At 37.3% G+C, this 17784-nt stretch overlaps 1 protein-coding gene across 6 annotated transcripts in view; it reads right to left on the bottom strand.

Annotated features, from left to right (window-relative positions):
* The window catches only part of GABRA2 (gamma-aminobutyric acid type A receptor subunit alpha2), a 92919-nt gene that overhangs the window by 22046 nt on the left and 53089 nt on the right, over positions 1–17784 (bottom strand). For 5 of the 6 annotated variants that reach the window (XM_060778474.2, XM_067468788.1, XM_060778475.2 and 2 more), the window contains 2 exons: positions 3818–4038; positions 883–1001 (listed from right to left, as the gene is read on the bottom strand). In XM_060778474.2, coding sequence (XP_060634457.1) covers positions 883–1001; positions 3818–4038 — 340 coding nt within the window. The remainder of the gene's footprint in view (positions 1–882; positions 1002–3817; positions 4039–17784) is intronic. The other variant, XM_060778478.2, reaches the window with a different exon arrangement.

Here is a 17784-nt window from a genome sequence, read left to right as displayed (position 1 = left end):
TAAACTTCCTGCTCCTACTTTATCTCATTATAGTTTGTTAACTGTTTTTTATCCTGAATATGTGGCCTGCCCATTGCCTTCATTACCGTGATTGTGTTTACTAGAATGTTTATTTTATGATTTTTTTCCTTTTTAATTGTCACCGTGATGTTGTTGTTGTTTGTTGTATATGTTTTGATTTTATTGCTGTAAGCCGCTCGGGGAGATGGTGGCGGGGTAGAAATAAAGTGTATTTATTATTATTATTATTATTATTATTATATTATTATTATTATTATTATTATTATTATTATTATTATTGGAGGTTCTTTCAGGCAAGTGTCCACTGACATCAGACTTAGGTATATTTTTGACTATATATTTGACTTGTGTCAAATGTATACAGTACAGTTCTAACAACACCTTTTAATTTGTCAGTTTACCTACTATAGCTTTCATTGATAAAGAAAGAAAATTAATAGTAAAACATACATCATATTGGGTAGCCTAATATAACTTTCAAAAGTATCATTCATCATACATATTCCCTTACTTTGTTTCTAAAGTATGGTATTTTAGATATGTAAAACTGTATTGATCTGGGTGCTAGACTAACAACACTGTCATACTGCTACTATAATATATATTGATGCCATCATATGAGGGAAAGATGCAAGTATATTTATGATGAGTTATTGACAATAGCATCTTTTAAAAACAAGTACACAGGGTGAGCTAATATGTTAAATGAGAAAAGCACTAAAAAGAAATTTTAAAAATTCAAACTCAGAATATATAAAGTAACACAATGTTGTTGAAGCATATATAAATATGTGCAATGAAACAATGCCTTGTATTAGATATTTAATAGCTATAGGCTGACTGAAGAGTCATGTTACTTACAGCTGCCAAATTTCAATGGGCATGAGTGAGCATCCATAGGGAAGTCTTCTAAGTGCATTGGACACTCAGCCTGGACTGTGAGCCTAGAAGGCAAAAGACCACGATATGCTTGCTTGCTTCTAAGAGGTAACAGAAATCAGTTTCACAAAAAACATTCCAATCACAAAGTATTATGTAAAAGTAATGAAAACTTAATTTACAATTTTTCAGAATTTGTTTTTCTTTGGTCCTTCACAAAGCTTTGAACTATGTCAAAAAGATTAATGTAATGATGTGCTGAAGTGAACTGTAATAAAATAATGGTAGGCCAATATTTTGGGACCCCTTTCAGTCATGCAGGATTTGGCAACAGAAGAGGAGCTTTACACTGACCATTTAATGCAGTTTCAAACTGGTATTGAAGATCCAGCTGTATACCTTGGATGGCGAGACACTACGTCCGTCACCTTCTGTAAAAAGCCTTGGTGTCTTATTGGACCCTCTGCTCACAATGGAGGCCCAGGTCTCTGCTGTGAGCAGATCTGCGTTTTTCCACCTACGTCAGGCTAGGCGACTGGCTCCCTTCCTATCTAGAAACGACCTGGCTACGGTGATCCAGGCGACGGTCATCTCGAGGCTTGACTACTGTAACGCCCTCTACATTGGCCTTCCTTTGTCAGTGATCCTGAAACTGAAGCTGGTGCAAAATGCGGTGGCTCGTCTTCTCGCCGGGGTGCCGGTGAGGTGTCGTATCACCCCAATTCTACAATAGCTGCACTGGCTTCCGATCGAGTACAGGATTACTTTCAAGGTGCTGGTACTAACCTTTAAGGCCTTATATGGTCTGGGGCCGGCGTACCTGAGGGCCCGCTTATCCCCCTACCAACCCCAGAGATTACTTCGGTCCGAAGACCAAAATTTGCTTGAAGTCCCCAACATCCGCACTTATCATCTGTCCTCTACTAGGCAGAGAGCTTTCTCGATTGTGGCCCCTTATTTATGGAATGCCTTGCCAGTTGAAACCCGAACCATCCGAGAGCTACTTGCTTTTAGGAAAGCCTGTAAGACCTTTCTTTTCCGACAAGCTTTCAATGGATGAATAACTCAGGACTATGTTGGTTCTCATTTTTATTGTATTTTAAAGTTGGTTGTATTGTTTTAATCTACTGCTGCAAACCGCTCCGAGCCAAATTGGGAGTGGCGGTATACAAGTCAAATAAATAAATAAATAAATAAATAAATAAATAAATAAAATAGTTTTGCTCTGCAAAAGATTGCTTAAGAAATCCTGGAACCAGTTTGGGGCCTGGATGGTGACTGCACAACCCACAGAGCACTTAAGGGCTTTTTTTCCACATGCTTTTGTGTGGGTTTGTTGTCTGGCCACCTAAGTTTGAAGCTAACTTCGAACTGTATTAAATGGCCACTGCTAAGGATAAGGTTTCAATGACCTGTACTTTTAATTATTAAAAACTTTCTTATATATATATTTAAAAAATCTGTTGGTTGTTTTGCTAGGATAACTCATATAACCATTTAATTAGCTGTGTTTTTAATTTATTTGTTTTTTATTATTTATGAATTACTTTTAATTTTAGTTCCCTGTGAAAGGTGATGATGATGATATGATATTCAGACTTTTTAAACATAACTTTGCAAGTTCTGCTCATATGAAACTGTCTCACTATATTTAAAAAATTGACTTCAAAATTATGAGGAAATACCCAGTTACAGTTAGTAATGATATAACGGAAGGTTTTCTAACAATCAGAATAATATGGCGCATAACTTGTGCTCATTGAAATCAAATATACAATTTAGCTTTTGTTGTTTATTCAACCAATTGTAAACAATAAGTAGATCAATGCAGAGATAAATCTTAGACAATGTCATGATATATCTGATATTTCTTTTGGATTACAACATCCAAATTTTCTAATTACTAAGTTATCCCTTGAAGTGACTGGCTTGACTCTGAAGGAGCTGGAGGTGGAGCTCTGGCGTGGGCTGGTCCATGAGGTCACAAAGAGTCGGAAGTGACTAAATGAATAAACAACAAACAAGTTATCCCTTGCCCTAAAATGTAACAGATTCTCTACAGACTATACGGTTCTGGCCCAATTTACTTGTCCGAATACATCTCCCCTTATGAACCATTTAGGACTTTGAGATCATCTGGGGAGACCCTGATCCCGCCTTCATCACAAGTACGCTTGGTGGGGACGAGAGACAGGGCCTTCTCTGTGGTGGCCCCTCGGCTATGGAATGTCCTCCCTAAGGAGATTAGATTGGCTCCTTCACTCTTAATGTTTCGGACAAGCTAAGACATGGTTATATGAGCAAGTGTTTACAAATGAAGAGTAACCGACATAGGAATTGGAATCACTTAACAATGGAACTTGGACAACTTTTTTTTAACTAGGAGATGCTAATGATAATGATGTTGGTTTTTATTGTTTCTATTGTGGTTTTATATTGTTTTAATGTTTAATTTGTAATTTGCTATTTTGTGTACTGACTTGTTGTAAACCGCTTGAGTCACCAATAGACTGAGAAAGGCGGTATAAAAGTATAGTAAATAAATAAATAAATATAACTGTGTACTAGAAAATTGTGAACATTACAACTAGTAGCATACAGGTGTGCATAGGGAGCTCCATAATGATACTGCTTTAGGGATATTGCCCTAATTTTCTGTATTTAGCACCCTGAGAGGTGACATAGGGAAAGCTGCTCATGGTGACTTGGAATTAAAATGATAGGGACTCATAAAGTTCATGGACAGCTCAATACTGTTCCCCATCCAACCTCTGACCGCTGATTCTCCACTTTTTCTGGTAAGGAAGCAACTTCAGAAGGGAAAAGTTTGCATTTTTGACAGCTGCTAGAATCTCCCTCACCCACCAAAATAGTCTACCAGGAAAGTAAACAGAATTACATGGAATAGAAAGTTTACCTCATAGTATATAGGAGAGTCCCGTCATCTTGAATTCTTAGTAGTTTGTTTGGCATGGTCATGTTATGAGCAACTGACTTCTTCCCATTATGAAAGAATGTATCTGGAGTCCATATTTTGCTGGCCATTAGATTATTCAGTCGAAGAATATTCATTGGACCTTTAAACTTTAACCGTTCGTCTTTCCATTTTTGACGGAAAAAAACATCTATTGTGTATTCCTATCATGGAAAAAAAGATAAAATGTTGAACTTCAATATATTCAATCTGTTCAATTGTAGAAATGGCACCTTAATGCCAACTTTGAGCTAATGGGGAAAAGCTGTGGGAGTAGGAGGGAGAAGGCAATATCAAAAGAGAAATATATTAAAATTCTATAAAAACATCAAAAAATTCAGAATCGTTTTCAATATCTTTGGCTATGTACATCTGCATTTCATGTGGGAATAGCAGTTGATGCTTCCAAAGAGTGTTCCAAAGTAGACTGGTAACTTTGTCGTTAGAATTATTTGTGTAAAAGTAAGTTACTAGCAAAGTTTAGCTAAATTTTCTTGGTTGACTGAACCTGCTGGTATCATTAAGTACCATATATTTCTCTGACTTTAACGGGACTCATTAAGGTAGATGCAATATACATTTACAAACTTCATTTTCTTAGATTCATTAAGAAAAGTGATGGGGAAAAGCCTTAATGATACCAACAGATTCAGTCATCCAAGGCCACACATAATCTTCAAAGGGATGTATGCTGCCTATAGGCTGCACAATTGTGACCCCTGTGTTAGTGGTTGTGCTTTTTCTTTGCCTGTACATGGATTAGAAGAAAGCAAAAGATGCAGCAGCAGCATCCATAGAAGAAGGCAACTGCTCAGTTTGAATATCCTATTTCCATATGCTGGGAGGGATGGTGGTGGTGAGAACCAAGGTATTTGGGGAGAGATAGCTTACTGACATGCCTTGGCATAAATCTTTTTCTAAGTAATTTCTAGGACCTTAATCTTTTAGAGACTGGGCTTTCAGAAATAGTTGACTTAGAGCCTACCACCATTTCCTCTTATAGACACCATTTCTGCCTTTGCCCCACCCTTGCTGTTATTTCCTGTGACTTTCAACATCTGACTGCCACCACTGCTGCTTTTGCATCTGCTGGCTTTTTTCATATTTGTACACATTATCATTAAGCATAAAAAGCAGGGAAAAGTTTCAATAAAAAGACAACAAACATAGGCGATGAGATACAATTCTAGAATTTTTAAGACAATGCAAGTTTATTTACTATTATTTACTATTTAAAAGTTAAAACATTTTTAAAGCAAGGACAAGTTGCTTACCCCTAACTGTATTTCTTTGAGTGGTCATCTGTGAATTCACATAAGCACTGTTTGGAACCTTCTAGAATCACTAGGCAGAAAAAGTTTTGGTGGTAACCCAGCCCACCATCTCGAGACTTTACAAGGTATGGTTGCTGCCCAACCATGGGCACTGTGGTCAGCAGAGGAGGCTCTGCTCTCGGTCCCACCCCCACCACAAGTGTAGCTGTTGAGAACGAGGGGGTGGGGACTTCACTGTGATTGCCCTCTGCCTCTTTAACTCTCTCCCTAAAGAAATAAAAATGTCACCCTCTCTACTCTCTCTTTTTTTTTTAAAAAAAAGCTAAAACACATTTATGTTTTCTTGCATATAGAGAGGAGGAAGAGGATTAGAATACTATGCATAGTTATCATTGATCAGAAATGGCATCGCTTGCTATTTTTTGTTGAAAACTGCCCTGAGTCCCCTTGGGGTGATAGGACAGGATATAAATAAAGTTTAATTATTATTTATTATCCTGATCACCTCATAGTGGCCAAGGTGACATTGGTTCAGCTGCGTTCTGATGTCTCAATGCAGATATCACAATTTTCTTCCACACGCAGACCTCCTCTCGATGTCAGGTGGTCAGATCCATCATTCCAATATCGAATCCTTACTCCTTGGACTTCATCTTCTTCTAATGACAAATAGTCACTTCCTCTGCTGAATGTTCCATAGCCACTTTCATCGAAGACACTGAAAAAAGAACAGGTTTCCCCAAAGTGGATGCAGGGACTGGTGCTGAGAAGCCACATCTAAATGCTTTGACCCAATCTGCAACTTCAAGGTTGAAGTCAAAGCCGAAGCTGAGGAGGAAGGTGAGAGGGCTTGCTGGTACAAGGAGGAACGAAGCCTTGCCTCCCAATTATTCCTTGTTTGAGGCATAAAGGTCTGGCGATGAATTCAGGAGTGGATAGAATGTCCTTCACTGAAGCAAAAAAGGAACTTGGAATGCCCAACTGTGCCAGCAAGTTTACCTGAACACTGCTCACAGTGCTCAAAGCAAGTCATGGAGGCCATACTGGACTAGGCCGTAAGTACTGTACTCACAGAATGAGATGACTCGAAAGTGGGAGCCTTGACAACATAAGGTTGGAATGGGGCTCTTGCCAGAGAATAAAGCAGTCCAAACTGTAGAAGAATGGGCAAAGTCTGAAGAACTAACGAGCTCAAATCGCTAAGGTTCCTGAACTGGCTGCAGTGCAGATGAAAGAAACGGAGGGGGTTTGGCGGCAACCGTACTTTATACAGTCTCAGGATGGTGGGTGAGATTACTGCCAAAACTTTTTCTGCCTAGTAATTCTAGGGTTCAGAACAATGCTTTGTGCGTGTGCAGATTACCCAAATGTGTGATTTACAGAGATCATTAATGAGAAGAAATATTATAGCTGTCTCTGGGTGGCCAGTTATATTAATATGGCTCTGGTAGAGCCTATTGTGTCTGTCACCCTCTCTGTTCCTTTGAGGGACTGTCCCATGTATAAATGTATAATACCTGGCAACCCACCTAGAAGTTTACAGATGGGGAGGTGAGTGCTGTATAAATAAGTATGTATGTATGTACTATGTATGTATCAGCTACAGTAATACTGCAGAAGTAAACTGAAATATGAATGCGACTTAAAAAATAGTTTAATAAGTGATGGCCTAAATCCTTACATAACTGTTGACCAAACTGCCATTTATTCAATGGCTCAATTGTAATGTCCAATTGCATTCAGGCCTAAGTGATGTTGTGCTTGCATGAGTGGTTAACTTCTAAGCATTGCCAAAGTAATGATGCAGCATCTACAGCTCGACACATAAAAACTTACTTTACTTACTTTACTTACTTTAAAGTACATGCTATAGATATTGTAAACAATTCTACTAAATTGCAAACTAACACATTTTAGTTATGGGGTTTACACCATTATTAAAAAAAACATTTTATAACTATAAAAAGAAGTTGCATTTAACCATTGTCCACTCAGATTGGTTATTTTAGCCTCACAGAGACATGTTTTACAGCAGAATTCATGCAGAACTTGACATGGATGGCAAGCATTTATGATACTGTCACCAGAAAAAAATTGTACACAATGTCTATGACTTTCAGCTACTAACTCACTCACTCTCTCCCCCCCCCCCATATATGTGTGTGTGTGTGTGTGTATTCCAACCACTTTGATCTCTCAAATATACTCATATATATATATATATATATATATAAGACACCAAAATGGCTGGAATGGTTGGAATGAAAAACAACAAATCTGCTGCATTATGCTATTAGGGTACTTTTATGTCCTAACCACACACAAAAACATTAATTCTCAAAACCAACAAGCATTTTCATTATTTTGCTGCTGCTTCATAAAAGTTAAGAAAAGCTTCCAGTCCTGTGCAAAATTGTCTAATGATTTTTAACAATAATTTTTAACAATAATTTATCCATCTCAGAGCCCATCCAGACAGGCCAAAAGATATCTGGGACCTGTTTTTGTTTTACACAAGGCATCCAAACATTTGCTTTGTTCTGAATTAATTTGATAACCCGTTGGATCTGGGTCTTCCTAATGGGGTATTGGGCCTATGGGGACACAGCCATCTCGCTTCTTTGGGACTCTAAAAGGAAGTGGTGCTTTTCTCAGCCAGACCAGTAAGCAAGATATATGCGAAACATATGGGTATCATAGCATACTTATACAAAGTCCAAGAGGGGTCAAGTACAGATAACCTCTTTGAGTCTTCTTTGGAGAGATAAAGCAGGGTAATAACAACAATAATAACAATAACAACAACTGCTGGAACTGCACATAAGCAGAGCTGCATGATCTAGACAGAAAAACAAGAAAACTGATGACAATCTACTACTCATTACATCCACACAGTGATGTCAACAGACTTTATCTGCCCAGAAAATTAGGAGGCAGAGGGCTTCTGCAAGTGAAACAAATGGTAGAAGAAGAGAAATCTGCACTGGCAGATTATGTGAAAGACAGCCAAGAACAAACATTGATGGAAGTGAATAGCAGAAAACTGCTTAAAGTGTAAAAGACAAAGAGTGAATACCGCAAAAATACAATGCAGAGCAGAAGTGAAAACTGGCCAAAGAAGGTCCTGGGAAAAATTGAGAGCAAGACCGACAAGGAGAAAACATGGATGTGGCTCAAAAATGGAACTTTGAAAAAGGAGACTGAGGGCCTGATTCTTGCAACCCAAGAACAAGCAATTAGAACAAATGCCATCAAAGCCAGAATTCAAAAGTTGATGACAGATTCCAAGTGTAGACTCTGCAAGAAACAGACAAAATGATTGATCACATCCTCAGCTGCTTCAAGAAGATCATTCAGAAGGACTACAAGCATAGGCATAATACCATTGCTCAGATGATCCACTGGAACTTGTGCCACAAATAACATCTGTCGGTGACAAAGAACTGGTGGGATCGCAAGCCTGAAAAAGTTACAGAAAATGAACACATCAAACTACTCTGGGACTTCCGAATCCAGACTGACAGAGTTTTGAAGCACAATACTCCTGACTTCATGATTGTGGGAAAAAACCAAAATATGGATTGTTAATGTTGCAGAATTGGTGGGAAGCAACTGGAAAAGCTTACATGATATGAGGATTTAAAGATCGAATTGTCATGACTCTGGCATAAGCTAGTAAAGATGGTCCCAGTGGTGATCAGCACACTGGGTGCAGTGCCTAAAGACCTTGACCTGCACTTAAAAACAATCAGTGCTGACAAAATTACCATCTGTCAGCTGCAAAAGGCCACCTTACTTGGATCTGCATGCATTGTTAGCCGATACATCACACAATCCTAGACACTTGGGTAGTGTCCGACGTGTACAAAAAGCCAGCATAGTGGTCTTGTTTACTGCATACTACTCTTGTTGTGTATCAAATAGTATTGTCATGTAAGGAAGGGATGGAAAAATTGGTAGACATTTCACTGAAGTGTATAATTGTAGAATGCTCTGCAGGCATGTAGCCGGTGGTGGTGGGGGGGGGGGCGCTTGAGGGGCTTCAGCCCCCCCCCCCCTGAAATTCTCAGGGTGGTCCGCAAGAAGGCCTTACTGGTACATTATTTCAACAGTTATGTTTATTCATATCATGATCTGATCACCATGCTCAATATATCCCATATGCATGGGGGTATTGTAATAACGATACAAAAGGTTTGCTAGGGTAGATCCTCAGCCCCCTCTGAATCAAACTCACCCCCCCCCCCCAAATCAAAATCCTGGTTACAGGCCTGGCTCAGAGGCAAAGAAGGGTGTAAATTCGAAGTACTGGAAATCTGGAAGTGTTCTTCACTGAAAGCATTCATTAATACAAGGATATGGAATAAGAGAAACCCTTTTCAAGATAAAGAATGGAAGACATCACTGAACTAAAGACATATGCTGACTTACTGCTTGTGGTCAGTCAGAGGGCAGGGTGTATCATGGATATCATAAAGCCTTGGAGGAAATGTGACACTTGTGTCAGGGGACTGCAATTTCAGAGAAATGATGACTCTGAAGAGATGCTGTGAACTCACAAGTCACTTGAGATTTCAGAAGGAAATAAGAATGATGCCACTGATAAAGTGGCTGTCTTTTAGAACATTAATTTACATAACACCTACAAAAGTAGTGCATTTCAGAAATAGTCTCAGGAAATTTTATAAAATTGTAGTGGGAATCTAACATAATGACTGAAATCCTCGGAAGAGAAACTGACCTGAGCCACCAGGTTGGTACATCATGGATTACTCAGCTTGTTTACCTCATGACAACACAATAACTGAACCATATGTTAGCAAACCTGCAAACAAACTGGGGTGAGGACAATTTATTCAACAGCTTAAAATTTCAGAAGGCTGCTAAACAAAGAACTAATATACAATGGTTACTGTTCAACAGGGCACATGCATCCCTCCTCATGCGTTGTTATTCCTATAATAACGTAATTGACAAGAAACTGCAGAGCAATACATGTGGGAAATTTGCTCAGAAAAACTACTTTAACACCAAAGTATCAGGTTCTCCTTCTTGACAGATACCTAGCATAAAATATTTCTTCACTGGGGAACATTTCTCTCAGTAAAGGCTATTTTATTATAAAGATAGATATAAAGTTTTCTTGCACATAAATAACATCAGCTATTTTCCTGCAGGGACGGTGTTAAGTTCTTACTGTTTAGGTTTCAAATAAAAGATTCTGTTGATTTGAATGGGAAATGGCAGCAGATATATTTATTGGAAATAATATTGCTTACTTGCTTTTTGCAAAAGAAAAAAGGACTGCCAGCTGCTGGAAACAAAAATTCTAGGTCATTGTATTGTCGAAGGCTTTTATCGCCGGAATCACTGGGTTGTTGTAGGTTTTTTCGGGCTATATGGTCATTCCACAGATATATAAACCCTTTTTCCTAGTTCCAACAGACATCACTACCTCTGAGGATGCTTGCCATAGATGCAGGCAAAATGTCAGGAGAAATGCCTCTAGAACATGGCCATATAGCCCAAAAAAACCTACAACAACCTAATTCTAGGTCATGTGAACAAAATGTTTCCTGATGTCGGGTGTTTGGGTATTTGTGATTCAGCAGCTATAAAAACTTCCATGAACATTGAACTTTTTTGTACCAGGAAATACACTGGAATTTCAATGCCATTCTTTTTGGCATTTTTGGCATTTTATTGTAGGGTTTTTTATTTAAAAACAAAACAAAAGGCGGTCAGTACAAGCTTTCTTATCTACCTAGATGGGAGCCAAATCAATAATTTAAATAGAGAGGGGGTTCTTGAAAAATGAAATCATAATTTCAATTTAATTTTAATCCATGCTGGCTGATACTGAAACAAGAAAATAAGTTTAAAAAATCCTTAAAAACCATCTTAATTATTACGTTGCTTTATTTAGTCTCCTACTAAAAATACACATAGCGATAAACACATACTTTTACTGGCTAATGTGTATGTTCTCCAGTGGTTAATTTTATTTTAGATCTATCTACCATTCCTTTTTCTTGGCATTTATTAAAACAATGATTGGCTTTCTACTGAACAGTAGATTTTTTAAAATGAGGCTTTTTTTTATTTCTATGACATTAACATTACTATGCTACTGTGACTGCATGCATTTACAGCATAACATCTGATTGCATTCCCCCTGTGCTAACTTTCTTCTCATTATGCAACTGAAAACTTCAGATTCAGCAGTCTGGAAAGGAAGAAAATACTTCCAAAACAAGTTAAAAAAAAGAAAAAGTCAAGAAAAATATCTCTCCCACAGTTTTATCCTTTGCTTTCTTTGCTAATATTGCGTTTCTTCACAACATCAAGCTCAGCAGGTTTATGCTGAACACATTATTCTCCGAGTGTCAAGTTCCTCTGTAGAGGTTTATAGGTTGCCTTAACTGCCACTTCTCTTCACTTACACAAAGTTAAAAGTAAAGAAATTGCAGAACCACACTGGCTAAAAAACTGACATTAACTATAAGGGAGGGAGAGTTTATAAAATCTGGCTGGATACTGCAAGTGATATGGGTGCCAATGACAACTACTTTAAAATGTCAGTCTAACTTAGTGAACAGTTCTCTGGTTAAGTGAAAAATTCAGGTAAAGACCTCACTGGTTCTATGGTAGAAAGTTAGTATTTTTGATTTTGAAAATACAATTTCTGTCAAGCACTTCTATTTAAGCTGTTTGTTAAGTGTTTTAATTGCTTATATGCTTAGATTGTTTTTTTATGAGATGTGTTTTATTGTTTACCTGTGTGGCATTTAATTTTGCCAGATTTGTAAGCAGCCTTGAGTCCCCTCCTGGGTTGAGAAAGGCAGGGTAGAAATGAAGTAAATAAATAATAATAATGATTAGGTAATATTCATTGTTAATTTTCATTTTCTGAATCAGTTGGTGTGAAATACATGTGAAAGGATAGAAAGAAAATACAAGTGTGGTCACTTTGGCTACTGAATTTCAAGAACATTCTTAAAAGTGGTCTTATTTTTCAACTATATACCAGTTTAAACTTAAAAAAAAAACAGTGGGCAGTGTGGTTAGCAATGCATTTTCTGAATGTATACTACTTTGATTCTAAATGAGATTGCTAGTATTTAAAATTAACCAGTCTTTTTTTTTCAAAGGATCTCAAACACTAGGTATCTATGGCAGTCCTGTTTTGGATGGAAAGGGGTCATAAACTGTATTTACATTTCCAAAAAGGATCCATTGATTCAAAACAAAATTGGAAATCAAGCTGCCAAAGCCATGTGTTATATAGGGATGTTAATCATTACTTTTCATTCCGGATAAAATTACAAGTTTTACATACAAAAAATATTCCACCAATTACAAACACATATTGACCAAAAATGCACAAAATGAGAGTTTTAGGTATAATTTTTTAAAATAAAATTTTATAATTTCAGCACTTTCTGATCAAAAAATGTTTCTTCACACGAAATTAGTTAACATGTGAAGTATACTTCATGCAAAACCATTACCTTTGTATAAAATAGCATATGTACTTTTTTGTTATTGCAACTGATAATATAAAATAAAAGTGCTGAATATTGTTTATCTTGTCCATGAGTGAAAAGCCTCATACCAGTTAATTTTTTTTGACAGAATGATTTGACATGTTGAGACATTTGACCCAGCAAGGGCAAGAAAATATGTTAATATTTTTTTTGTCAACAGTACTTTAATTAATGGTTATTTAAACTCTGTGTTTATCTGAATAAATAATAAATAATAATTTATCTAAATAAATAATAACCAACAGATGGAATAACAAGACCACAAAAAGCATATGGATTGAAATAAGGGCAATCTTATTAATGTTACCTATTCAATTTTGTCACCTTTGTGAAGATGCTAATATGCAAAGCCTTTTAAAACTTTTTTTTATTGTTACCCACAACTTTATTTTTTATATATGTTTGCTCTCCAATTCCTGATATAAATTGCTTTGGTTAAAAGATAACACACCTACATTTTATCATCTGTATCTTTAAAAAATTGCATCTGTCCCTTTGTTTGCCAGCACAAAATTGAAGGTCAGTGGACTGAAAGATAGAATGGTTATACTTACAACTGTGCAGTTTGCCAAAATACTATTTTATATGTTTACATAAATTGTATTCATGTATTTCAGTAATCCTGCCTGACATTCCCGGAAGGCAATAGCTTCTTTCTCATGGTTTATTTGTTAAACAATAAACTCTGAAGGATCAGAAGTTGATAAACTGAGTAGAAGAATTGTCCTCAGCTTTTCACTCCCAAAGGCAATGTCCTTAGTTCCAAAGGCTTTAACAAAATACTACAAAATGCAACACGCAGGAGTATTTCTGAAAATTGTAAATTTCCTACTACATACTACATGAGTGAACCATTTAGTTCAAAGGGCTTCAGTAAATTATACAAGAGTTCCAGAAAATGCATATTTTCCCATATAATCTATATAATTTCCATATTATTTTCTTTAGTTTGGTAATAGCCAATTAACTTTGGCTTTTAGGATCCTTCACCTGATTGTCAATTTTGTCAGAGATCAGAGATTGGTCTTCCACACATCCGTATAAAATCCACATTGGACTAGATTATATGACAGTGTCAACTCAGATAACCAGTCCAAAGTAGATAATGTGGATTATCTGCCTTGATATTCTGGTGACCCTTCCACACAGGGTCCATAATGCAGGAGCTCCCACAGTTTTACTGAAGGTGTCCAAACGACATCTCCAGTAAAACTCTGCTTTCTCCTGAATTAATTTGATACTTGGGTCTCATTAGACTTGGGTCTTCCTGAAAGATCCAGGTCTAATGCAGTATGGACCCTGTGGGTCCTGGGACTCTGAAAGGGTCAGTTCACAGATTCCTCTTCGGTTTTCTGTGCTGAATCAGCCCTGAAAACCCTGAGGCCACCAACCCCCTTCCCAAAGAATTTAACAAATAAAATTACTTACCCAGCTGCCATTAAGTTTCTGACAGAGCTCTCCTGGCACATAAAAATGATTTGCTAGGAGAAAGGCGGGGGTTAGGAGTGATTTTCCTCCTCACCCCCTTCTTCTGGCTCATAATTTTTACACACCAGGAATGCTCTGGCAGCAGTTTAATGGCAACCAAATAAGTAATTTTATTTTTAAGAATTTTTGGGGGGGAGGGGGTGGTGGTTTGGGTTTCTGGATGTTCTCCCGAAAGGTACCAGAAGCACATCTAGACACCTCCCACAGAAAGCGCTGGCTTTTGGGGCTGGTCTGCCTCATCCCGGGTTGTTTTAACCCAGTTCGGCACAGAGTTTTCCACTGTGTGGAACTGGCCTGGGTTATATGGCTGCATGGGCGGGCTCTCAGATTACCACCTCACTGTTTAAGGTGCAGATTGACTTGAAACCAAGGTATTTGTTTTCACTGGAATGCAGTACAACTAGAGCTTTGGAAAAGATTTGTGGCAGCATGGATTTCACAGTGAAAATTCTTTTGATATAACTAAATTCCCATTCCATGACAAATGAATCATTACAAAGGAATAAACAAGATGATTTAAATCCAGTCTTCCTTGCCCAGATTTGAAGAAAATGTTATACATTTTTCTAACTGAACTGAAAACGTTGAAATTAGCTATTTAAATTAGGATTTAATATTATAACTTTCCTTTGACAATTATGTTGATTAGTCATTCAGATTTACTGGTATTTGTTTTTCTGCATTGTGTTTTTGGGAGAGTTCTTTTCACTTTTTTCTAACTGAACACAGCTTTTCCTCTCAGGCTAATGTCACAATAAATTTATATCACTGGCCTCTCTAATTCTTTAGGGCTTTTCAGCACAACACTAAGCTTACACATTTCATAAAAACAGCTATAAGACAGCTGAATCTCCAAAGGTGCAATCTGCTTTATTCTTATGCTTTAGCTTCCTTCTGTTAGGGTCTGTTATTCTACATAATCAAGTTGCAAATTATCTCTCCAACCTTCACCTATGACACAAAGCTTGATTGCTAATGCACTTATATAAACTTCTAAAGTTGGAATTAAAAGCTGGTTAGATTCAAAACAAACAGAAATAGCTTGTTCACACTGGTGAAGTCATGAAAAGAATACAGTTGAGAAACATGCCCAAAACACACACAGCTTAAGAGGAAAATACATATCAATTTCTGTAGGGGAAGAGGAAGCAATTTAGTGTATGGAGTCAATGAGGCCTCTTTTACACTGCCATATAATCCAGGTTATCAATAGAGATAATCTGATTTGAACTGGATTATATAAATCCACATTGTCATATAATCCAATTGAAAGCAAACAATCTGGATTTTATATGGTAGTGTAGAAGGGCCCTGCATTTCCTGACTGAAACTGGAGGACCTCAAAAAGGTTGAGCCTTTGAAATTTCCATGTCATTAAGTTTCAGGCAAATAAAAGTGTTCATTTAAAAGTTGAATAATTCCATTTGATATATACTGTCCATAAAAAAGAAGTGCCACCATACTTTACCTGTGCACATTTTGGGAATGCACCAAACATGCATTCCTTAGCAGAGTATTAAATAACTCAGAAAATCAACAAACTCACATGCAGCAGACATGCACTTTAGGAATCCCTTGGTGCAACTAAAGCCTGTAAGCAACAGTGCTTAATTAATAATTACACTGTCAAACAACTTTTCCTTCTAAGGATCAAAGGTAAACCATTCTTCCACACCTCATTTTATTCTCCCAGTAGCATTTGTGGTAGTTTCTGCTGAATGGTAGTATTTGGGCCATGGTCACCCACTGACCTCTCTGACTGAATGGGGATTTTAACATGGGTCATCTGCTTTAAGTTTTAAACTTTAAAACCTTATGCAGCTTGACATCAGTAGCAACAATAGAGAGGAAACAGAATGACTCAGAAAAGAAACAGAATGACTCTTGCAGCAAGCCATTATACTCTTAGTATTGCACAAACTATTATTTATGTGCCATCACATCTCAACATCATTTCTCAATGTCATGTACACCAATCCAAAATATTTATCTTCTGTTGTAAATTCTAATCACTGTCTCTGGACAGAAGATTGGCTAGAGTATCTGAAATCATTTATTTAGATGGAAAATGCTGTATATCACTAATTCCACGTTCGAGTATGAATCTTTGGGAGCACTGACTTCTGGGGTCTTGGTGAAATATAGTGTGAGGTTAATTGTAAACTTTTCTCCAGAAGTATTTATATCCTTTCCACTGATAACTGTACTCTTTATACCCATCCTATGTCTCTACTCCCCACTTTGACTGTACTTAATGCCAGAATTATGTTTTACATTAGCATTCAATAATACGCACCTGATCAGCCTTAACCACAAAGAGTTTTCTTTACTTTTCTCCCATTTCAGTCTGACAAGGAATGTACAGCACAGCTATCTATTGCTCAATGACATATTCCTTTCAATGTTGCTTTACCATCCTTTTGTATATATCCACACTGTGTGAAGATATTGTTAGTCACTGTCACTAGCTGTTCTAATGTTCTCAGCATCTCATTGAGCTATCTCAAGAAAGATAGAACAGTATACCATTTGAGTATTCCTTATTGAAAATGCTTGGAAACAAAACTTTTTTCAGAGTTTGGATTTCTTTGGGTTGTGGACTACCTGTATTTGCACACACACACACACACACACACACACTTAATGAGATCTCTTGAAGAGAAGACAAGTCTAAACATTACATTCATTTGTGCTACATATACACCTTATACCAGGCATGGGCAAACTTGGGCTGTCCAGGTGTTTTGGTCTTCAACCCGCCCCCCCAATTTCTAACAGCTGCAGGACTCTTCTTTTTGCCCCTCAACCACGTCAGCTGAGAGGGGAAAGGAAGGGGCCTGAGGCTGTTTGGAATTGTGGGAGTTGAAGTCCAAAGTACCTGGATGGCCCAAGTTTGCCCGTGCCTGCCTTATACACATAATCTGAAGGTAATTTTATGCAATAGTTTTAATAATTTTGTGTATGAAATAAAGGTTATGTACACTGAGCCATCAGAAAGCAAAGATATCACTATCTCAGCTACCCATGTGGACAACTTTGGAGTATTTTTGAATTCTGAATTTGGGATGCTCAACCTCTCCCTGGAAATCAATTCAAGTTATTCCCAGTTAGCGTGAAAATCCTCATAAAGGCAGTTTAAAAAAAATCAGCAGATGTGAAGTCTTCCATTGCTTAGTTTTGGGAAGTGGAGTGAGGATTGCTTTCACTTTTATATGATACATGTAAATCATTTGGATAACAGATTATGATATTTCCTTATATGCTGTGCCAAATTTCATTTTGAAGCTTATTTATGATTTCTAGACCATTGCTTCGTAAACTGTGGGAGCTAACCTCAAATGGGTCCACTTAGCTCAATGTTGGGGCCAAGAAAAATTTGGCAACAGTAAAAGGTTTCTGAATTTTACACAAATCTGTCAGCAATAATGTGCAATGTTTATAATAGACCTGAAGAAAATGTTTCAGCTGTGCTCCACACACAGAAAATCACAAGGTCTCTTCCAAGTATGATTCTGTTATTCTATTTCTATGTCACAAATGGAGGCACATATCATAACAGGCTTGAAGTTTCTACTTTTCTCATTCTGGGACATACATTTGA

Source organism: Anolis sagrei, chromosome 5, assembly GCF_037176765.1.
Source record: "Anolis sagrei isolate rAnoSag1 chromosome 5, rAnoSag1.mat, whole genome shotgun sequence".
NCBI classification, from domain to species: Eukaryota; Metazoa; Chordata; class Lepidosauria; order Squamata; family Dactyloidae; genus Anolis; species Anolis sagrei.
Note: the sequence above shows the minus strand (reverse complement) of the source record. Positions and strands in the feature narration are given on the sequence as shown.